Genomic DNA, 24,992 nt, shown 5'->3' on the forward strand with positions numbered 1-24,992 from the left:
AGTTTTGCCCTCACACCCAGTGGTAACCTTACTGTAGTCCTAACTAACATGGCCAACCTTGGAGGGTCTTCAAGTCCAGCCCCTGTCTCTCTCACATGGTGTGGTTTTCTGTGGTGGCTGACACCTTTGCTTAGGTTTCTAGCCTTTTATTTACTGCTTTCTGCTGGTATTCTGGAACTCACACTCTGCTCAGTGGCAGTTTAGCGGAGCCTTGTGGTTCCTTCCTGTTTGTAGCTTGACCCTTATGTGCCATCTACTTTCTTGGCTAAGTGAGACTGCTACTTTCTGCTAAAACTCTTATTTTCCTGTGCTGCGAATTGGCTACCACTCTCAGAGAAAAGGCCAGGTGAATGTGGAGCTTGCCTTATGTTCTTCCGTTCATTCATAGATCCTAGCCCCTCACATCTTGCCTAGACTGCTGCCTAATGCATCGAAACAGCTATTTTGTATATTTTATTCAGATTTTGTAACTGTTTTATTGTTTTCCCCAAGAAGGTTAATGTGGTATAAACCATTCTGTCAAAACTGGCATTGAAGTCCTCCTCTTGCCTCCTTTCTTCAATATTCAATCGTCTATTTTTCCTCTCTCCCTTTTCCCCTCTCTCATTAGTACTTGCACCTCATCATTAGCCTCTTTCCCTGTGGGATTCTTACCATTGGCTGTCAAGCATGCCACTATGTTTCTTTATGTTTTAAAAAACCTGCTCAATGCCACATTCTTTCTCTTAACTCTGCTGCAGTGGCTTTCAGCTGAGGGTGGTTTTGCACCACAGGGAACATTTGGCAATGTCTAGAAACATTTTAGTTTGTCACAACTGGGGAAGGGGATATTACTGGTATCTAGAGGCCAGAAATGCTGCTAAAATCCTACAATGCCTAAGATAGCCGCCCACAGCAAGGACCTGTGTGGCCCCATGTGTTAGTAGATGAAAAAACCCTGCTCTACTGTCTAGCTTGCCTGCATAGCCAAAATGTTTAAAAGAGTTGACTATTTTTGTTGTCTCCTTTTCCACATCTCCCTTTCATACTTTTTAAAAAGTTTTAATTTTTTTCAGATAGTACTCAGATGATTTTTAAAGGTAAAATAGTGCTACAACACTTAACAAAGAAAATGGCAGTTTTCTCCTAACACCCTTTAGTTACATAGTCTTGGCTAGTTAGATGTAGATGGAATGAATGTGGTTTATTTTCCTGGATAAAAAGACAACAAATTAGTAAGGAGTAAACTCTTAATAATTTTTTTCTGCTTATAACTTGGATGTAGTAGCTAATCTTGTTAGAAAATAAATCCCTTCCTTTATAAAGTTCCTATTATTCTGGTTTTCTCTTGTTTGCAGTAGAATGCAGTCCTCACTGTGATAGGGCTTATTTTTCCAAGACTTCTCATGTGTGAAACTTGCTTTGAACTCCAGGGCTCATCTCATACACACCCCCTTGAATATATCATGAATATATCAAATTTAACATGGCCAAAACTGGACTCTGTTTTCTGTTCCAAATATGGGTATGACTAAAACCCTGTGGATAGACCTCCATTTACCCAGTTACTCAGTCCAGAAACTTGAGGGTCATCCTGATTCTTTCTTTTTCCTTGCCATTTATTTTGCCTCTTAAATTTCTCCAATCCATTCCTTTCTCTCCATTTCCACTGCCACCACTGTAGTTGGTCCAGCCTAACTGCCCTGCCAGCATTTTTATTTCTGCCCTCATTGCAGTTCTTCCTCTACATCACAATGAGTGATATTAAATTGAAAATCAAATTATGTTACTCTTCTGTTTAATTAAGATCCTTCAGTGGCTTCCCATTAGTCTTAGAATAAAATCCCAAATTCTGGAAGACTGTAAATAATCTTGCCTATCTCTTTATTCTCATTTTATGTCCTCCACATAGTGCTCCAGCCTTCTTTTATTTTTTTAAAGCACATGCATGCTATTTTTTCTGCCCATAAAATTCTTCCTGTCCTTTCCATTATTGTTATTTTCTTATTGTTCAGAACCCAACTTTAGTGGTATTTCCTTGGAAAAATCTTTCCTAATTCATCCTAAAGAATATATGCCCCACCCATCAGTCTTTATCACTTTACCCTAGTTTTTCTTTTAGAAATTATTTAATATATTTATGTGTTTATTTCTTTACTCTGTATGTTTGTGACATCAATCCCAATAAACTATAAGCTATACAAGGACAAGCATCATGTTCACTATTGTATTTCCAGGGCTGCTTGCGGTATCTGGCATATCGCAGAAGCTCAGTAAATATTTGTTGAATGATTGAATGACTGTGAGGATATCCTTTTCCCCCAAGTGCTTTTTCAAAAAGTTATATTCTGTAATAAAATTGGGAGAAAAAAATAGTGCTGTACACATTCATTTACACTCCATCTGGATTTACAATGAACATTTTGCTACATTAGTTTTCTCTGTTCCTCTGTATATATACATATACATGTATGTGTGTATATGTAAATATTTATGTGTGTATATGTGTGTCTGTGTATAAACTTCTCTGTATTTATCTTCTCTGTTTCAGTAGAAGTAAACAATATGAAAGTTATACACATAACATGTCTAAATCAGTCTTTCTCTCCTACAAACAAGATCATTCTCCTGCATAGTCATGATATTGTTAAGAAATTTGACACTGAGGGCACCTGGGTGGCGTGTCCCACTCTTGATTTTGGCTCAGGTCAGGATCTCGTGGTTCGTGAGTTTGAGCCCTGACTCAGGCTCTGTCTGCACTGACAGAACTGGGCCTGCTTGGGATTCTTTGTCTCCCTTCTCTTTGTCCCTAACCTGCTGTGTTCTCTTGTTTATCTGAAAATAAAACTTTAAAAATTAAAAAAAGAAATTTAATATTGAAACAATGATATATTTGATTTATAAACCATGTTCAAATTTCCTGTTATCCCCATAATATTTTTTATTGCTTTTTTTTCTTTCTAATATTCCAGGGTCAGTTAAGGATTTCATACAGTATTTGATTATCATGTCCTTATTGTAACTTAAATGGTAGTCTTCTTATTTTTTTTTCTCTTATTAAACTTCTATTTTTTTAATTGGTCAAGTTGTTGTCTTGTACAATGACCACAATGGATGTATGGAATGGATATGTCTGATTATTCATAAGTAGATTTAGGTTACACATTTTTGGCAAGAAAAGTGCACTCATGATGATGTACTTGTCTTTGCATCGTGTCAGGAAGCTACATAATAATCAGTTTGTACTTTTATTTATGCAGCTACATTTGCTCAGTTAAGATGTTTACCAGATCTCTTTGTGTAAAGGTATTTTGTGAATAATAAATTATTTACTTGAATACTTTGCATATATCCTGTTTACCAACAACCTTTCACCCAGTAATTTTTAGCATCTATTAATGACCCTTGCCTGAATCAATTATTATATTGGTGGTAGTTCTATTAATTCCCTTTATATTTATTAGCTGCTATTTTTTTTTTTTAACGTTTATTTATTTTTGAGACAGAGAGAGACAGAGCATGAATGGGGGAGGGTCAGAGAGAGGGAGACACAGAATCTGAAACAGGCTCCAGGCTCTGAGCTGTCAGCACAGAGCCCAATGCGGGGCTCGAACTCACGGACCGCGAGATCATGACCTGAGCCGAAGTCGGCCGCTTAACCAACTGAGCCACCCAGGCGCCCCTTAGCTGCTATTTTTTGATAAAGAGCTTTTCTTATCTCCAACACATACATCTATTTAAAAAAAAAAATTAGTATGTACTCAATAGATTTCATTTTAAATCTAATGTATCATCTGCGTTAACTTTTTTTTTTTTTTTTAATCCCAAATTTGGCCAGTGAGAGACCCTTTAAAGTGGTTCCTATGCCTCCATTTGTCTTTGAGCACATGCTTGCTTTCTGGCACAAGATTGTTCTGCCCTAAACTGTTTCTCCTACTGGGGAATGATTTGGAGACCAAAAATCTGCATGCTAAGTGTGCTCATTGCTACTACAGTGTCGTTGCTTCTTTCTAGTGGTCTTTTCAGTGTTCCGAGCTAGGATGATATTTAATATAGGCAGGCAGACAGACCACACACACACATTTCTTTATTTAAATAAGTTTGTTTTGGGACATGAGGATTGCTCATTTGGTTACGTATCATTGATTTTGGTTTAAGTCATGATCTCATGGTTTGTGAGTTCGAGCCCTATGTTGAGCTGGCAGTGAGGAGCCTGCTTGGAATTCTCTCTCTCCTTCTCTCTACCCCTTCCCCTACTCACACGTGCTCTCTCTCTCAGGATAAATAAATTTAAAAATTTTGTTTTGATACCGCCAACACCTTCCTAACCCTTTATTCCATATTTCTCACTTCTTTCTCTCTAACATTGAGAATCTTGCTTCCAATAATTTAATGTTTGCTCATTTGTACTATCTGAAATACACATAAAAGAAACAACAACAACAGACCTACTAAGAGTTTAAGATTTCATTTGCAAATGTTTTTTTTACCTTAGTTTTTCTGTTTGGTAGTGTTAGCATTTTGAGTATACAGACAGGCTTATTTTTCTTGTTTTCAATTTTACAATTCCCTTGTTTCATTTTTTTTTTTTTTGCTTCTATTTTTTTAACAATGTAAATGAAGCATTTGCCTCAGAACTGTATACAGAGGTATACTCACCCTTATCCCTTTCACACTGTTCTCACCTACTCCATTTATAAATGTTACCATTTTCATTATTTTCTTTCTCTTTGATAAAAAATTATTTTCCCTTTTTCCAGAAATGATAAATTACTCTATTTACTTTTTTGTACCTTGGTTTTTTAAAAAAGCAGTTTATCCTAGAAATCATTTATTATTAGCTCATAGAACTCTGCCCCCTCCTCACCCCCCCACCACCACCACCATGGGTGTATAGAATTCCCTTGTGTGGTGTTCAGTAATTTAGTTAACTGTTTTCTATGGTTGTGTATTTGGTTTGTTTCTGCTTTTGCTATTTCAGTAATGCTAATACAAAGAATCTTGTGCACATGGTGTTTGAATCTTGGAGCTGGATAATTCTTGAAAGTGGGATGGTTGGTCAGAGAGTAAAATGTATATGCCATTACGATAGCCACATTCCTCTTTTTAGGGGTTGTCTATTTTGCATACCCATCAGCAGTGTTTTACAAATGCCTGTTTATGAGAATTCCTTCATTAACATCAAATATTGTAAACTTCTACATGATGAGGTTTTTTTTTTTAATATTTTTATTTATTTTTTTGGAAGCTAACATTCTTCTTTTAATTTAAATCGAAGTTAGTCAACATACAGGATAATATTGGTTTCAGGAGTAGAATTTAGTGATTCATCACTTACATATAACACCCGGTGCTCATCCCAACAAGTGCCTTCTTTAATGCCCATCACCCTTTTAGCCCATCCCCCCGAGTTGTTATTTTAGCAAATGGTAGGTGTATTGTATCACCAGGACACCTATGGAAAACAGCTGACACACTCAAAGTTGGATAATGTAAGGAAGGTTTATTTACAGAAACTAATTACAGAGGTGTGTGCAGGGTATGGGTGAATCACCACGGATAGCACAGGAACCAGCATCAGTCAATCTGTTTTCATTCCTAAGCTTGAAGGGTCTAGGTAAAGGAAGGGTCATAGGAACCTAGGAGAGAGATTACTGTATAGCAGACTGCCTTTGGAGATTCAGCGACCTTTGGTCCAAACATAGCCAGGCTGAGAAGAGTCCACAGGTAAGGAGGCAAGAAAAGACATAACTCTTCCTTCCTCTGACTTCCTAATGGAGTTCAGTTACTGGGTACAGGAGTGCCTTGATGTGGTTTATATAGGTCAGTTTTCCAAGGGCACATGGAAAAGGGTGGAGAGTAAATCTGAAGGGACAAGCAAAAGTTACCCAGAGCATGTATTCACTTATAGATACATAGACCTTTGAAGTAACTATGTAAAGCAGAGATTTGGAACCTCTGTCTTAATCCTTTTTGCTAGAAAGGCTACTGAGTGCTAGCAGTGTGTGGCTTATTTGTGTTTTTTATGAATGCTACTTTCTGCTCTGAGATTACTCTTTAAAAAATCCATCAGCTCTTATTCTCAATTTCAATATTCCTCAACGTTTTTCAGTGCACTTTTAAAATACAAGGCCACGTAGTCTTTTATCCTCAGATTTCTCTCGAAATAGCTTCATAGCTCTTTTTCCCCTTAATAGACTAATATCCAAAGTAATTTTAGACACTTCAGACTCCATTCTGTTGCTAATTCCTATAGGGAAGAAACAGGGTCTGTTAACTTCTTTCTTTGGATCACTCTCATCTATTAATTTTATTATTTTATGAGACAGTTCCATTACAAACATTGTATTTGGAGTTGGGCATTGTCCGAGTCATAAAAAAGCCTTTATGGCCCCAATTACTTCTGAATGTGAGTTAATAACAAGCCTTCTCAGTGAATCAGAACCACTGTATAGTTACAGCGTCTCAGTACTTTTGCGTATGTTTTTTAACCAAGTGGATTCTATTGCATAATCCAAATGATTTAAATTTTGGTAGATTGCTAAGTGATTTACCCTCTAATTTCATCTTTCACCTGTATTACCAATAGCTTTTTGGTAAGTGCCGTATGTTTCCTCTTGTTTAATAATACATCCCCTTTCTAATATCAGGTAGGCCCATTTTTATTTTCATTTTAAAATGTAATATACACTTCACTACTTTTAGGACTTTTTATCATAAATCAAATTTTCAGAGCTAAGCTACAAGACTTATCCCCTTTTCCCTAATCTTATATTTGGAGCAAAGTAGTGCTCAGACAACCTAATTAATATTATAGACAAAATGTATTCTATTAGTATTTCATTTTTCCTCTTCATAGTCTGTTTGAATTAATAGAGCTTCAGTCATAGGGTGTTTTTATCTTTAAATAGCACTTTTTCTTTTTTTAACTCTAGAAATGGCTATTTTTTAAAGTGCATCAGTTATAACTGTAAGCCAGATTCCTTATTTCTCCTGATGGGAAGAGTTATTTTTCACATTACCTCAATGATTTAATGAGAAGACTTTTTAATATGTTACTGACAATTTCTTTGGCATTTGCATGTCTCTCCATTAACCAAAAATCTCAGTGGTCTTCTGATAATCGTTTTGAACATTGTTAACTATTCTATAATGATGAAGATGTGGATGGTAGAGGAGATCGGATTCAAAATTCATTCATTAATTTCCTCAGATAAGTCTTCTGTTTACTGTCCTCTTTGGTAGGACCTGAGGATTCAAAGGTGAACAATACACAGTCACTACCCGCAGACATAAACAAATGTACTATAATAAGGGGAAAGATATAAACAGTATAGTGTGGTAAGTATTATAATCAGTGTATGCCTAAGGAAGGTGAGTGACACAAAGCATGAGTTACATTTCTTGGGATGGTGCCAAGGAAAACTTGTTAGAGGAGGAGGCATGGTAAATGTTTAATAGGTGAATGAACACTAGTAAGTAATATAACGCTAATAAAAGATACAGCCCTACGCTGTAGGCTATAAAATTCTGTTATCTTATTTAAAGATAAGAAACTTGAAAATACAACTAATGTTAGGAGGTTATAGAGTATATAGAGTAGATTGCCAAGTGAATGATACAGTAACTAGCATACTAGCATTTATTGAAATACTCTGCTACAGACTACGTGTCTGATCACGTGTAATCACTAACTCTCTTAGGTATTGATATTAAGTCTGCTTTATAGAGGCATAATAACCTCATGGAGGTCACACAACTAAAATATGGTAGAACCAGGATACAAATTCAAACAGATCAACTTTAGAAATAGTGCTCTCAGTGGTGTGTGTGTGTGTGTGTGTGTGTGTGTGTATGTGTATAAAAAGGCCCATGGGAACCCTGAAGAGAAAGAAAATCTTGCCTGTTGAGAGCATTTGGAGAAGAGTTGCACATTAGATAGATGATGGATATCATGAAGAATACTCCAGGCATGGGTGTTGGCATAAATAAGTGTTTACTGGCAAAGTTTCCTTGAAGAACAGACCAGTATAATTGAGTAGTCAGGTCATGTAGGAGTATCAGGGAAGATCAGGTTAGAAACTGAGGACAGGGTGGGAGCCATCTGTCATGGATCCTGAAAATGAGTCTAAGTAATCTGTATTTCATCTGATAGAGAGCCATTGATGTTATGGGAGCAGGAGAGTAATACAGGAGTCAGTGTAACATAATTAAGTTCTTAACTCTATCATTTTCCATCTTTGTGATGTTGAGTATATAAGTTCTCTACACTTAGGCTCCCTTTTTTTATCTATAAAGTGATGATGATAATAATATCTACAGAGGTTAATTTGTAAAGTGTGACATGTAGTAAGTATTGAGCAAATGTTACTTATATATTATTGATGTGTTTTAGTAAATTTAATCTGAGAACAATGATTGTAGCCTAGGCCTAAACCATAGGCCGTTAGTTAAGAAATAGTTGTAATAGGTAAATAGAAAGGAAGGGAAAGATACTAAGAATATTTTAGATGGATAATATTTTTAAATTTTTGTAGCTTTGGGATGCCTTGGTGGCTCATTCAGTTGGGTCTGATTTCAGCTCAGGTCATGATCTCATGGTTTGTGAGTTTGAGCCTTGTGTCGGGCTCTGTGCTGAGAACTCAGAGCCTGGTGTTTGCTTCAGATTCTGTGTCTCCCTCTCTCTCTGCCTCTCCCTTGCTTGCACACTGTCTCTCTCTCTCTCTCTTTCTCTCAAAAATAAACATTAAAAAAATTTTTTTTGTAGCTTAAAAAAATATATTGTCTTTATGTTGTTTCATAGTATTCATGTGATCATTGTATCAGTAGTTAATAGCTGATAACTGAATATAACTTTATAATTTACAAAGCACTTTGGCATGTTATTGAATTCAATTCTCAGAACTGTCCTATGAGTTATTATTATTTCCAGGCCCAGAGTGGTTAAATAAGTCATTGAAGATCACACAAGTTAATGAAAATATCAGTGTGATACTTGTATTTCCATATACCTATTCTAGTGCTTTCTCTTTTATATCCTGTTAGGCAAGAACTGATACAGTGTAGCAGGTAACAATATGGAAACTGTTATTAGTACTTTGAAAGAGTTAATATTTTTTCTTAGGTACCTATCTTAACACCAAGAAAAGAAACAAAGCATGAAAGGAGACAAATTTAGAGTCTACTAGTTACCTAATTCATATATAAACCAGTGATATTATTTGAATATAATCTCTGTTCAGAAATAAAAATATTAAGTGTCATAATTTGTCATTTAAAATAGCATTAGGACAAATGAAAATAAGCTCTTGCTTTTTTGCACCAAACTGTATTAGGTATTTACTACATTCTGACTGATTGTAAATATTTTACAATAGAACTATTTCTTAAGTGCTTTTAAATAGTATTGATCATGAAACTTTTTGAAATTTACCATCAGGCCAATGGTGGCAGAGTCTGCATAGAACTATGCTTCGTGGTGTTCTGGGAAAAACCTTTCGACTTGTTGGCTATACTATCCAGTATGGCTGTATAGCTCATTGTGCTTTTGAATATGTTGGTGGTGTTGTCATGGTAAGTTTTTACATACAAGAAAATAATAATTTTAAATATATACTTTTTTAATGAAGGAAAATGTGTTTTTTCTTTATTTTAATGGAAGTTATTTAATAAAATGGGACTATTAAAGCATAAAATCTTTCTAAATTTGGGGTTGTAAGAGAATGTTGGAATTGGCACTAATATAAAATTAAGTAACATTACTTCAAATAAGGTTCTGTATTCTGTTTCTGAGAGGGGCCCTACTAATAATCTAATAATAATAGTTTTCATTTATTGAATGCTACTTACTGTGTTCCAGTGATGTTTGAGGTTTTATATTTACTAACTCATTTAATCTTTTCTACTCTGTGAGATACTTATTAGATAGAAATCCATCATACATAAGAAAAAACTGAGGCTCAGTAAGCTTAAGTAACTTGCTCCAAGTTCCATAGTTAATAGGTAGATTTGGAATTGCAAGACAGATTCTCCACTTTTCAAAACTCCTGTCCTTAACCAGTTGTGCTTAACTGTCATTAAAATAAATGATTATTCTGCCTGTGTCAATATTAAAATATTAAGGCTACCCCCCCCAACCAATGCCTTTTCTTAATATTGCATCATAAATCTACCAACTGTTAATATACTAATCTTTTGTCATATAAATGAAGGAATGAATTGAATGTCCAGTGAGTGAGTTTTGTTGGTGGTATGTTGTTTTAACAGATTCACAGTCCTACAACCTCAAGTTTAGTTGGAGAAATGCAAATAAACATATTTAACTAGAAGTCCCCTCTTTGATTTTTTAAATTTACATTGGTACTTCCAGTGGGCTACAGAGATAGCATATATAAACTTTCATTTTGTTCTTTGTCATTTCTGCCTCGGTAAGAAGTTTAGAGTAAAAAGTTTCATCTACGCATAAGTGAAGTCAATGGAGACTGGTGTATTTAGATATTTTAAGTGGCAGTGATCCTTTATTACCGTTCTCAGGTATACATGAAGATTATTGTTTTAATTCATACTAATAGACCATCTTTAAAGTGCATCTCATCATGCCACTATTTTTCAGTAGAAAATACAAATTGCAGCCTCATCAAATGAGTAAGCTATTCTCTTAGAAGAGAACTCAAGGCATGAACATTTTGAGAATAGTATGATACTACTTAATAAATTACCATCATAGGCACTGGGTATTTGATAATAGCAAGAAAGCAAATAAATCATTTATTCAACAAATATTTATTGACTATCAGCTTTATGCCAAAGCATGTTTTTGGTGTTGATTATATAGCTTAGGAATGTGAGTGATAAGGTCCCTGACCTCATGGAGCTTACATTATACAGGATGGTCAAAATTTGGAAACATATGTTATTCACGTGTTATAATGTTTTCTCACTCAGCCATTTTTAATATACTTACCTGTGTTTCCAGACTTGGTGGCCACTCTGTAGAGTTGAACTTACCTGGGAGGTGCCAACTTATGAATCATCAGCCAAGCTTGAAGAACATTTGTTTGAATTTCTTTCTTATAAGCCTGCTCAGATGATTTATGTTATATAAAAAAGGGTTTCCATTCAAATTAAAAAATTACCTCTCTTTTCAGTGTTCTGGACCATCAATGGAGCCTACAATCCAAAATTCAGATGTTGTCTTTGCAGAAAATCTTAGTCGACATTTCTATGGTATCCAAAGGTAAATTTCTGTCATAGATACATTAAAGTTATGGTGAAAACATGCATTCACATTGTGTCTTTTCTGCAGTTTCTTAACTTTATTTTTAAAAACTCTTCTGTAAATAACCAAATTAATGACCATCTAGTTAAAATTTTGATTCAAATATTTTCTCTCAGTTTGAGAAATTTAATAGTTTCTGTAAACATGCAGTCTTCTGGGTCACTGTTCCTTGCATTAGAGGCTAAAATAGAATAGCAGCCCATTTTATAATGTACAGTCAAGCCCACTTTACTTTTTTGGGGGGAGAGAGGGCCCTACAGTGTTTTGAGTGAAGAACCTAGGGACTTAGGAGCTACATTACATATGCAAACCAATGATTGCTTTTTAAATATTTGAAATAATGAATTTCTTTTGATGACTGTTTTATTCTTCATAGCTTATGATGAGCACTTGATGATTCTTCGACTATAGCACTGTATATACCTGGGAACCAGGAATCTCATCTAGTATGAGTCTCCTGGTTAATTAGGTTGAAAAACTCCTTGACAAATACTGTTTCCCACTAAATTTTTAAAAACCCTATTCTGAGTGGTGTTTCCAGTCCTATGATACTGTTTATTCTGCTTAACTATGTATTATTCCTTCTGAATGAATGTCAGGTATTAGTAATTTAATGTATTTTCTTTTTTCTTTTTAATTTTTATTTTTGAGAGAGAGAGAGAGAGAAAGAGAGCGCAAGTGGGGAGGGGCAGAGAGAGAGAGAGGGAAACACAGAATGTAAAGCAGGCTCCAGGCTCTGAGCTGTCAGCACAGAGGCCAACAACACGGGGCTTGAACTCATGAACCATGAGATCATGACCTGACCCAAAGTTGGACGCTCAACTGACTGAGCTACCCAGGTGCCCCCAGTAATTTAATGTATTTTCTAAAGGGCACTTCTCTGATTCCCTAAAATTTTGGGTTCATTAGTTTTTCACAATTATTAAAAAATAAATACTAGCTTTTCTTCTCCATAAACTACAAATTTGACTCATTTGAGTTGTTATTTAGCTTATGGCATAAGAAGGTTTAAGCACTCCTCTTTCATTATTGGCCTTTTCTATAGTCTGTTTCACATTACTGAAAAATCATCAAGAGTAAGTGTAAAAGTATTCTTTACATTTACTGATCTTTTACCATCTTAGATTCTGTACAGAACTTGAAGTTATCTCTTGGTCAAGCTCTATACTATGGTGTCTGGGTTAAATTCTCCTTCACATCTTTTACTCATAACAACTTTAAGATACCAAATTGATAGATATGGGATTATAAAATAAGACTTGCATTACAGGGGTTGTGTTCTAGCTTTCTTTCCTTTTTACCTTATATCCAAAGCACTTCATACAGTCTTTGGATTAATTAGAGACCTACCATCACTGTAGCATGAAGATAAACTGCTGTTTTCCATGCTAATGAGATGATTTTACTCTCCTAGTCCTTGAGCATCTTTAACAAGAAGCTGAACTTGTTGGCTAAATAGATTTTGAATGAATAGCTCAATATTATCTTTTTTTTAATAGATACTCTTTGCATTCAGATGGGTAATACAAATAACTACATTCAGTAAGTTAATTAAGATTCTTTGGAGGTTTCATTTTGTATTCTGTTCATTCAAGAGGCCCATTAGGTTAAAGGGCAGCTCAAAATCTGGCATTTATATGAGATATACCAAATAACTTCTACAACCAAGGGAGTTGGTTGGTAACTTCAACTTTAAAAATATTACTCTCCTGAGTATTCCTTTTACCTACAGCACAGAACTCTGAGATTTTAGGGGAATCTCGGACACTTGGCAAGAGATCCTTCAGCTAGCTGCCTGTTTCTAAAGCTAGAATAGCCATCCGTTTAGGCAAAATAAAAGTCTGCATAACTAGTATTTAAAGCACATGAATCTCTTTTCAGTTAAATGCACAGAACACTCATATTTATAATAATCACAGTCTCTTATTACTATTTATTCTTTCACCAAATAGTTAATGAGCACCTAACTTATAACATATGCAGTATATTATAGAGAATGTTAAGATGAATAAAATATTGGTCTTTTTCAAAAGCTTACAATTTAGTAGGTTAATCAGGATGTTTATAACTATAAATGTGAAAGGAAAATTTAAACCTTACTTCTATTAAGTTCCTTAAAACATCCTATTTGAAAGAGTTGAGAATCCAAGGAAAAATTATTTTGTAAGCTCTATAGTTAGACCACCAAAAGTATAATCTGCATTAATATTGGTTTCTGTAAAAACACCTTGACTGAATTATGATTTTTATGTTGCCATTCAAGTACAGCATTTAAGGGTCATATTGATTATTTTTTTTTAAAACGTAAACTGAATAAAACATCCACAGAAGACATTTTATTTCCCCAAAGCTAGCCAAAATCAACTTTGTTTAGTATGTTACAATCTTTGCAAACTTATTCATCTGAAAGTTCCATTGGTATGGTTCCAGTTGGTTGAAAAGAGACTAGTTTTTCCCATTTCAGAGAAAGGGCTGCCTTATATTACCTGCAAATTATAGAATTTAATGTTTTATTTTTATTTATTTTTTGAGAGAGAGAGAGTACAAGGGTGGGGAGAGGGGCAGAGGGAGAGATAAAGAATCTTAAGCAGGCTCCATACTCAGCGTGGGGCCTGACGCAAGGCTCAATCTTGTGACCCTGGGATTATGACCTGAGCTGAAATCAGGAGTTGGATGCTTGACTGACTGAGCCATCCAGGCGCCTCTAGAATTTAGTATTTTAATAGCTTTCAACTCCAAGAAATTATTGTTCCAGTGAATACTATTACTGTAAAATTTCTGATGAAGAAGGCGTCTTTTATAACCTTACATAAGAATCCTTCCTGTATATTCATTCCTCTTTGATTTGGTTATTTAAGACAATTTTGTCTTACCTCCCAAACTAAACTTTATTTTTGTTAGCTAATGATTCCAGTGTAATTAATCAGAATTTAATTTTTGACTTGGCTACCAAAAAGTTTAGAACTCATATTAATACTTATGTATATAACAATAACTAGGTTTCTGATTTGACTATCATCTTCCCTTTATTTTTATAGCTTTTACTGTTTTGATATGTGCACCTTTTATTATAACTAACATCAAATTATTTCCGCAACTGTGTACAAACAATAAGTAAATATATTAAATCCTTTCAAATATGTGGGTTAGTCAACAGAATTCACTTACTACTAATTTTTTGCAGAAAGAGAATTGTGTTCTGTTTGGTTGGGGTGTTAGCCTTATTTTGTCTCCTTCCTCCATTTTGTCTCCTTCATTTCCACTTTTAAAGATCTTTCTTATTTTTCTAACACATATATATTGTTATTTCTTCCATGAATCGTGCCTTTGATAAGTAATCATACCCATATTGGTTATATATGTTTGGTACTCCAATTTATTTTTTGTAGTATGTGTTTGGGCAGCTTTTAGCATTTTATTTGGTTGTATCTTCTGATATTATCCCTCAAAAATAAGTCTGACTATACTGTAAATTATCTGGGTTGTTTATATATATTGTAATTCCTCAGTTCTTTGAGCTCTAGGGAAATATTTCTGCTATTTCTATATTTTTATGTGCTCTAGAGTCAATACTACCGGCTGGCCAGTAAAATTAACATAGTTAATTTGGTGATACTTACGCGGAATTGCTTTTACATAGTTTTGGTTCTAAAAATTTGGATATGGAAGTAATATGTAGGTACAGTGCAAGAAGGTAATTCTTACGGAATTACCAGAAATTTTAAAATCTTCTAAGAGCTTCCACTACTCTTGTTGTATTCTGACCCATAAAACAATCACAAAGCTGGTAAATGTATGAGAGGGTCAGTATGTGAGAGGATAAACAGTGTTGGATTTAAGTTGTAAGGGTCCGTCCATGTGTTTATGCTTAATAAATAACACTGACCTTTCTTTGACTTTTTCCCCTCAGAGGTGACATTGTGATTGCAAAAAGCCCAAGTGATCCAAAATCAAACATTTGTAAAAGAGTAATTGGTTTGGAAGGAGACAAAATCCTCACCAATAGTCCATCAGATTTCTTTAAAAGCCATAGTTATGTAAGTAACATTTTAATTATGTTATTCATTGATTAGCATTAACTGAACACACTGACAAAAGAAAATAACTTTTTTTTCATATTTTGAGTATAAGTTAAAATGCTGCATTAAGTAGAATTTAAATATGTTTGTATCAAGGGACGCCTGGGTGGCTCAGTTGGTTGAACATCTGACTTTGGCTCAGATCATGATCTCATGGTTCATGGGTTCAAGCCCTGCATTGGGCTCTCTGCTGTCAGCAAAGAGCCCCCTCCTGTTCCTCTGTACCCCTCTCTCTCTGTCCCTCCCCCACTTGCACTCTCTCTCAAAAATAAGCAAACATTTTAAAAAATATATGTATTAAGAACAACTTGGCCATTATATTTTATATATTTTAGTTCCCTTTAAAGCCCTACATAAATACCTCAATAATAATTGTTGCAGGCATGATAGACCAATGAATGTTAAAATATTGGGCAAAAGTTTGAGAAAAATAACTTATTTGCATAGTCTCAAAGTATCTCCTTCAAGACATTTATTACAAAGGGACAAATAGGAGCTCGTAGAGGGGAAACTGGAAGGCACCACTTAATTGAGTGATCAAGGTTAACTTCACCAATAAAAGGACATATCAACATAATGTAGTTCCTGAAGTGAAGCACTGAGAAGGGCGCATCACTTTTGTGATATTTTTGCAGAAGAAAGTGTAACCTCTGCCTAATCATGAGAAAGTATCAGACAAACCCTGAGTGTCATTCTGCAACATAACTGACTAATACTCTTAAAAAATGTCAAAGTCATGGGACACCTGGGTGGCTCAGTCGGTTAAGCATCCGACTTTGGCTCAGGTCATGATCTCATGGTTCGTGGGTTGAAGCCCGCATTGGGCTCTATGCTGACAGCTCAGAGCCTGGAGCCTGCTTCAGATTGTGTCTCCCTTTCTCTCTGCCCCTCCCCTGCTCATGCTCTGTCTCTCTCCCTCAAAAATAAATAAATAGACGTTTAAAAAATATATATATATATAAATGTCAAAGTCATGAAAGACAAGAATTGTCATCGATTGGAGAAGACAAAGGAGAAATGCCAGCTAAATCGCATCTAGGATCCTGGCTTAGAAAATTTTTCCACTGACTTGTTAGTGGCAAATCTGGTAAAATCAAAGTCTGTAGTTTAGTCTTTTTAAATCTGATTTAAATTTTTAGAATAGAAATTGTATATGCCTTAGTCTAATCAACTTGGTTATCCAGTTAGAAAAAGAGAGCAAGAGCAGCAGAATGGAAGAGTGAGGAGCAGGTGTAATGTTAGCTCCTCTCACCAATCACCCAGCTGCTGTGACAGAGCTTATGGCAGGGGAGGGTGGTCTTTTCTTTACTGAACATGTGCTTTTCTTACTTTAGTGTTATAACTTAATTTTTTACTTTCTTAAAAATACTCTGTGTCACCCTCAAATTATCGATGTAGTTGTTACAGCTGTTGACTAACTTTACTGTTAACTATCTTCATTCCCAATATAAAAAAATAATTAAGAGTTAAATTGTCTTGGTCATTGTGTATTTATTTTTAACTATAATAGCCTTTGATTGCCTTGTAAGTTTGATCAGTAGATTATTAAATCTATTATTTATGTACCACCCATAATGCACTATGATTCAGCAGTGCAAATGTTTTTGATGTTTATTACCATAATGCTAAACATAGTAGTGATTGTTAGCTGATAGTGATAATAATGTTGAAGATGATAGTGTATTATCAGATAACCTATTTTTTTCTATGACCTTCATCATGGACTTTGTATCCTTTTATACTTCATTTAAAAATGTCAGAATTTTGCATAATGTTTCATCTTCATGTGAGTGTTAACATTTCATAAACATTCTAGTCACCTTTAAGTTGTTTTAGCAACAAGCATATACTTGAGACCAGAAATAATTTTGCCAGTAGACAGAAGAACAAAACATATACATGATGGCATCTACTCTCTGTGTACTTAAACATCATACAATTGTTGGTGTTTTCTTCTTAAGAGTTATTAGAGGAAGAACATCATAATCTGAGCAAATAATCAGAGCACTGTAAGATGTAAATTTTTTGAATATTCTGTATAAGGAAATACATTCATCGAATTTTTATTGTCTATGAATCGGTAAATTAGAGGACGCTGCCATATTGTTCTAGGTATATTTTGTTCACTTTGGTTTGACATTTATAAGTGACAGACATAATTGTAGTACTATTAGCTAACACTTATTATGTATTTACTCTGTACCAGATACTGTTGAAACTCTTTACAAGGCTTAATTTATTTAATCAACCAAACAGCAACCCAATAAGATAGGTAGTAGTAGTATTTGACAGATGAGAAAACTGGACAGCAGGGAGGTTAAATAGATTGCCCAGTTTCAAACAGTGAGAGACAGTTGGAATTCAAACACATCCCCTGGCTGCATCGAAAATTGTACTCCTTACCATGCTACTACTACTTCTCCCAAAATATCTTCTACTGATTATTATTATACTCTTATCAAATTGTACTTCCTTTAAATGTATTTGTCTTCAATATTTTTTTTAAAAAGAAAGGGGACTATTTTTGATCAGGGGCAATATTGGTCCTGAAAGAGAAGCCACTGATTTTTTTTTAAATCTTTTTTTTTTTTTTTTTTAATGGTTATTTATTTTTGAGAGACAGAGTGCAAGTGGGAGACACAGAATCCGAAGTAGGCTCCAGGCTCCGAGCGGTCAGCACAGAGCCCATCGCGGGGCTCGAACTCACAGACTGTGAGATCATGACTGGAGCTGAAGCCAGATGCTTAACCAACTGAGCCACCCAGACGCCCCTGCCACTGATTTTTTTGAAGGCTTCCCTGCCTCCACCAGTTTTTCTAAGCTGGGCTTTTCAAGCAAGTAGAATTGTATAGTTATTACAGAACCACTTTAGCAAATGTGTTCCATTAATCAAGGTGATTTATAACAAAAATTCATCCAAGTTTGGAGCACTCTGAAGAGATATCCAAACCTTTGCAGGATCTCCCCCTCTAGAGTGTTCCTTTTTCAGCTATCTCTGTGGCACACTGGTGCTGTATATTATGAGATGGGTTTCTTTCCCTTACCTATGTAACCTCTTAGAAAAATCATTGTTGTTTATGATGAAGACATTGCTATTCAGATCTTGATTGAGTTGCTTAGTAAAGATGATGAATATTAAATATGTTGTGAATTCCAGGCAAAAAACAAAAAAAAATTCTCCTAAGTAGGTGCTTCAGAAAGCAAAACACCAAAATTGTCATTTGGAACCTACAACTTAGAGTTTAGCATATGAAAGAAATAGCATTGTTTGTAAGTTGGCAAAAACGAATATAAACAGATCACTGGTTAAGTGATGTGGAACCATTTTATTCATTCCAGAGTTCTAAAAGTTCATGTGGCAGCAACACTTACAAACCATGATTTATTTTTTGCATTAAGCTTTTGGAAACTGAGCAGTCCCTATCAGGTACTGTTGGAGTGGGTTTTGCTCATTTCAGTGGTGTTGAGGCCAAACATGCTTTTCTTGGGTTATGGGCTGAGCATTGGCTACTAGGATATGAGCTTAATTTGTGACTTTGAAAAGAAACATATTATACTCAGCTCAAACATCTTGAATAACTTGCCTTTCCATACTACAGGAATTCCTGAGTTTGAAGTTAAAAGCCACTAATTTGCCAAAAATAATTTAGTTAGAAGTAGAAGCATTTAGCAAATGCTGCTACCATTGGGGTGTAAGACAAATTCATATCTTGTTTTCTTGGAATAACTTCAGACTGCTTTCTGCTTTTACCTTTCCCATTTTCTTGCCTCCCTACACCATCACTGATTATTCTCTACACAGACTCTGAAATGATCCTTTTTAATAATGGTGCTTGTTAAGTGTAATAATGTTAGTCTTTTCCTCAAAGACCCAAGTGACCTCACATTTCACTCATAAGAAAAGTCTAGGCCTTACAATATCCTGGAGACCCTGTAAGATCATTCTTCCTGCTGCCTGTACTTGTGGTTAAAGGTCGAATTAGAATACAGGCACTCTCATTTGTCTACATATTGTCTGTGGCTGCTTTCACTGCAAGAGCAGAGTTGAGTAGTTGTAACAGAGACGATATGGCCTGCAAATCTTAGGCTGTTTACTATCTGCCCTTTACAGAAGAAGTTTGCTGACTCTTGCTTTAGAATATAAGGTTTTTCATGGCAAAGATTTGTTTTGACCACAGCTGATTTCCTAGCACATGAACTTTGATAGAACATCTGGTAGGTACTTTAAAAATACTTGAAGGGTAGACAAACGTGTATATGTTTAGGGTCCAACCATGTTTTCTTCTAATTTCTGTTCTACTCCTCAATTTCCTTTAGTTTCTGCTGCAAACTTGCTCCTAAGTGCATGTTGTTACTATTTTTCAGGTAAGGTAGGTGTTCCTGTAGCTCAGTAAACCATATAATACTGAGAAACTGGCAATCTGTGGTTATTGTAGTCTTCATAGATGTTTTGAAAGCTAAGCTAGTTCCACAGGCTACCTGACCACCTTCCATGATTCCAGATGAAAGTTGTAGAAAATATTAGGATGTCCTTGTTACTTTGTAGCAGGACAGCAGAGTGCCGATTAAATGTTTCTTTCCCCAAGTGACTTACTTTTGGAATCAGTGACATTTTTCAGCCCTTTTATTAAGCAAACTAAAAATTCACCTGGCTCTGAATTGACTTATTGGTGTGGAATACTCTGAATGTGGTCTAGACTAAGTCTTCTAAAGGAATGGTAGATGAGGTACCCTGGGCCTTCTAAGGGAAGGTTTGTTGCCCCAGAAATGCTGTGGTAGTTTCGTTAGGTAAAGACTAAATTGCCCTAGCAACATGCAGTGCCTGCTAATTAGGCCGTATGGTCACGACAGTTTTCTACATTTCAGTAGAAATTCGTGTGCTTTTTGCACGTATTAACTACTATATAAGTATTCTGTTCTTTTGATCCTTTTACTGGTTGGCAGATTAACGATGGGTAAAGTTGTTACCTGTAATTGGTAAATTGTTGCTTTAAGTGTAAACTTCTGCTTTGCATTGGCTGTTCACTATATTATGAATCATTTTTAAATCTTTCATGTAATTAAAACTTTATAGTTTCTCAACCATAGCAGCCACTGTATTAAATGGACATATTAATAGATCTGTGATTATGGGGATTTCAGTATATTCCTGTAATTAGAGCATCACAATCTTTTATTTTTGTTAAAGCAAACATATCTATACTTATTAGAAAAATTATGTTTTAATCTATTATTAACCTATCAAAATATAAGGCTATTTAAAACTTTTTCGTTCTTGCTACCACAGATCCCAGTGTTATACACAAAAGGTGAAATGTTCACCAAACAGTAGTCTGTTAGGTGACTAAGGAATGTAGTATTTCTTGCCTTTAAAAAAAATTATATATATGTTAATAACAACATCATTATTGTTATTGAGAGAGATGTAAGCAATAAAAAACAATTTTATATTTCAGAAAGAACTGATTAAATGTTCTCAGGATATATTGGTGGGATACTGTTTTTAAAAGGAGAAGTTGTAAATGGGGTAATATGCCAGTGATAAAGCTGTTTTACAGTGTATTGGAAAATATTTCTGAAAAACTGATCAGCAAACTGAAAAACTCATTATTTGGACAGTGTTAGAAAATGGTCACTGTATAAAGTTAACACTAATAGCCCCTTACTGTGTACTATGTATTTAGGTCATAGTTCAAATCCTTGAATATCTTAATGCTGTTTTTCTGTTTGTTTAAATGTCATTTACTTTAGCTAAAAGTCACAACCATATGGTCTTCTATTACCACTTGTATTATAAACACAAAAAGTACTTATGTGGAGGGAAAGGAATCATCAGATTGAAAGGGCTTGTTTATTATAAGCTGCTGATACACTAAATCCTTAATGTCATTTAACTAGAAGAACTACCTAATAATGTCACTTATTACAACTAGGATATCTAAGCAAGAGACTTGCTTTTTGCAGACTATAGTGATAAAAACCTGTGCTACACATCCATTTCTCAGCAACGGGTCCCGGGATAATCAATCGTGGCATACTGCTAATGCCTTGATTGCAGCTGATGTGGAGGAAATATGTTTACTCTTTTGCTAAAGTGAAGTTCACTGCGGAGATGACGTGACTTTTTCATCCTATAGCTAACACAATTCTGAAGATAAATTTGACTTATTGTTTACAATTCTGAGGTGTTTTTCTTCTGATATTAACATTAAATAACCATCTTTGAGGCCTCCATAACTTAAGCATTTTCTGATGGGTTCTCTGGACATTTTCAGAATAATTTAATCTTATTTTAACAGTAAGATGTAGTTTATAGAATTTTATTTTGTAGAAATGTATTTTATCTTATATATGTTTGAATATATATTCATATACATATGAAGATCAGCATTTGTGCTGAAAGAGTAACAAGTCTTCTTGAGACTGTGTTTTGCTCACCTAAATATATTTTAACCACTCAGAGTTGGAAAATCAGTTCCATTGATGTGAATCGAGGGAGGCAGTTATGCAATTCAGTAAAATGGAAATATTTATGTATGTTTATCTGAAAGTTATATGAGACCTTTCTACTTTAAGGTTGCCTAAAAGGAATTGGGAGAAAGAAATTAAGAAGACTGAAATTGTAATGCTGCTGTTCAGCGTCAGCACCTGAAGCAGACTGTATCTCTAATGGTAGAGAGTATATTCCGAGTGTCATGTGGCCTCCTAATCTGATACAGTGCTCTGCTGGAAAGCTGCTGTTGACGAGGTGGAATATGTTGAAATGTCTTTTGAAATAAGCGTCTAAATGAAGTTCTTATGTTCCCACTTTAGGTAATTAAAATTCTGTGGGTTTCAGTGACTCACTTAATGTTAGTCCATAAAAGCATTCTCACTCTACTAAAGTATCATCTGCCTAAAATTAGAATTGGAAAAGAGGAATAACATGTAAAAGTAGGTATGCATGTTATAAGACAGTTGAAAATTGTAAGTTAAACTGTTGGCATTATAAGCCATTGTACTGCTAACCTACATACATGAATGCTTTCCTCTTGCATTAGAATTTTCCTAACTGTTGGAAGATAGCGTAGGAATCATTTAGTTTGACACAGCTAGTGCCTGCATCCCCACTAAACACACCTGAAGTGCCAACAGAGAGATTTGTCTCCTTAACAGTTAAAACTGTAGGGTGAGCAATTTAAAATTGTAAGCTGCAACTTAAGATTCTGATCTACTTCCTGTACACTGTGTGTATGAATCTCTAAATCAGGAAGGATTAGAGAGTCTTTTTGTCATCTGACGAAACATGAATTTGACCTGACTTACCTATGAAAAGAAAGTCAAAGCAGGTGTAGGGTCATGGACCAATATGGATTTCTAACCCTAAATGCAAATGTACTACCTCACCGCAAACCAATCCCAGCATTTAGGCATCTTCTTTAATGAGGCTGTGCTCCAGAGCAGCTAGAAGCACTGGCCTTGGGAGTTGGGGAGGTGGGTTGGTAGAGAAGACGTAAGTGGTCCTCAGCAAGCCATAGTGGCAGGCAAAATTTGCCAGACATTAACTTTGCAAATTTCCTTTTACTTTTGTTTATTTATGTATTTATTAATTCCATAACTAAGTGCTATTGAGCACTTACTTGAGGGCCAGAACTATGTTAAAGTAGATTAAGTCTCTGCCTTCAGTGCTGTGCAATAGACCTTTCTGCAAAGTGGGAATATTCTAGATCTGCACTGTCCAGTAGCCACTAGGCACATGTGACTGCTGAGCACAGGACACATAGCTAGTGTGTCTGAGGAACTGAATGTGAATTTTATATAATTTGTAAAATTAAAAGGCCACATGTGTTACTAGCGGATACCAAAATGGACAGTATAGCTCTAGAAGCTTATAGCCAGATTGGAAGAGCAGACAAGGAATTACAATGTGATGAAATAGAATTATATACAGGGTGCTATGATAAGGCACAAGACGATATTTATTTAGACTGGGATCGATAGGATTTTTCCAGACAGGCAGGGGAGTAAAGCTTGAGTTGAAATTCTAAAGAATCCGTAGGAGTTGACCAAAGCAAGCAGCATATTCATAAGGTCTAGAAGGGAGAGTATATCATTGTGCTTTGGGCATCTGCCAAAAAGTAAGTTCTCCTGTCTGGGACATACAGTGGGGAGGGGTGGGTAGTGAAAAGAAATGAAAAGGTAAACAGCACTCAGTTCCTTGTGTCTCAAACAGGGAAATAACATGAACAGATAGTTTTTTTTTAAATCACCCTTAAAATAAAAACTTTAAAGTTTACTTCTTGTGTAAAAAAACCCAATATTATTAAATTCTTGGAAAAAATAAAAAGTCACTCCGATATTAGTATAGATTAATAGAGGAAAGTTTGGAGTAGGAAAGACTGGAGGCTGAGAGACCAGTTAATAGGCTGTAAGACATAATTAAGATAATAACATTAAGAATGGAAAGCAGTACAAAGTTTGGAGAAAGAGTAAGGAAATATCTAGACTGGATTGGATGCTGGAAGAAATGGAACTGAAGGGCTTAAAATGGAGCCAGATTTCTGGTTTTAGCAATGAGGGTAGATGGTACATTAGGAGATTCTGGGGGGACATGTTAATTTGGGAAATGGAGAGAAGATATAGCCTGTCTAATAAGCCTAAGAGAGACTTTATTTTAAATGAATACAGTGGCAGCTAAATTATTATAAGTGGGGGAAAAAACCCAAGTGCTTTCCTAGAATGACATTTGGGTATTCTACAATTCCCTCCTAAATGTCCACAGTGTATTCTCATGATCTCTTAGTTAAAACAATGTTTTGGTGCTCTCAGCCCTCAGAGATAAATCTTACTTTTTAAAGATCTCCAGCTATTCTCCTCTTTGTACCTTACTACATCGTTACAAAAAATGTCATCTGTTGTCCACTAGATTAACTTGGAATTTTGTATTCACAAAGCTAGGTTTCATTTTAAGTACCTTCCAAGGTATGGTGCATTAGAGTTGTGGTTTTGATGAATAAAACACAAATGGAAGAATTATCTATCTGTCAAGAAAAACATGTAACATAATGCCTTTTGTGTGTTTTTTTAAGGCATTGGTAACATCAAATACAACAAGATCTACATATTTCATTGTAATTATTTTTCTTTGGAGTATGGACTCTTTTCTACCCCAGATTTTCTATTTCTTATACCATTTCAGCTGTTGAATCAGATTTCTTAGCCAGTCTCTATATGAAGTACTTATGTATGGGAGCCATAGAAAATGGAAAAAAGCTCTATTCATTCATCTATAGGAGTAAATCCATATAGGGATGAGTTTTGACTTTGGGAAGAATTATTTGAAGTCCCAGGAATAAAAATTTTGGTGGAAACATAATAGTACATGCTTTGCACAGTATGTATATATCTGATTTGCCAACTGTTTAGACTTTTCTCAGAGAATGAGAAAGTTCATTATTTACATACCACTCCATTCTACTACTCTCTGAAATACCCTGTTTCATTAAGTTAGGCTCATCTTTTGGAATATGAGAACCAGAGTGTACAGTAGGGTGTATTAAAATGAAGCTACAGAGATAGTCTTGAAATGAGAATTGAGATGCTTCTTTTAAGTACTAATCCAAAAGCAAAACAGGTAACATTATTTTACAAATAGAAGAAAAAAGAAGAGCAAACTA

The 24,992-nt window shown here is 35.0% G+C and overlaps 1 protein-coding gene across 6 annotated transcripts in view; it reads left to right on the top strand.

Moving 5' to 3' along the window:
- Window positions 1-24,992, top strand: part of IMMP1L (inner mitochondrial membrane peptidase subunit 1) — an 82,025-nt gene that overhangs the window by 45,963 nt on the left and 11,070 nt on the right. For all 6 annotated transcript variants that reach the window (XM_049648839.1, XM_049648826.1, XM_049648832.1 and 3 more), the window contains 3 exons: window positions 9,419-9,552; window positions 11,127-11,215; window positions 15,168-15,294. In XM_049648839.1, coding sequence (XP_049504796.1) covers window positions 9,448-9,552; window positions 11,127-11,215; window positions 15,168-15,294 — 321 coding nt within the window. In that variant the 5' untranslated portion in view covers window positions 9,419-9,447. The remainder of the gene's footprint in view (window positions 1-9,418; window positions 9,553-11,126; window positions 11,216-15,167; window positions 15,295-24,992) is intronic.

Source organism: Panthera uncia, chromosome D1 (assembly GCF_023721935.1).
Source record: "Panthera uncia isolate 11264 chromosome D1, Puncia_PCG_1.0, whole genome shotgun sequence".
In the NCBI taxonomy this organism is placed as follows: domain Eukaryota; kingdom Metazoa; phylum Chordata; class Mammalia; order Carnivora; family Felidae; genus Panthera; species Panthera uncia.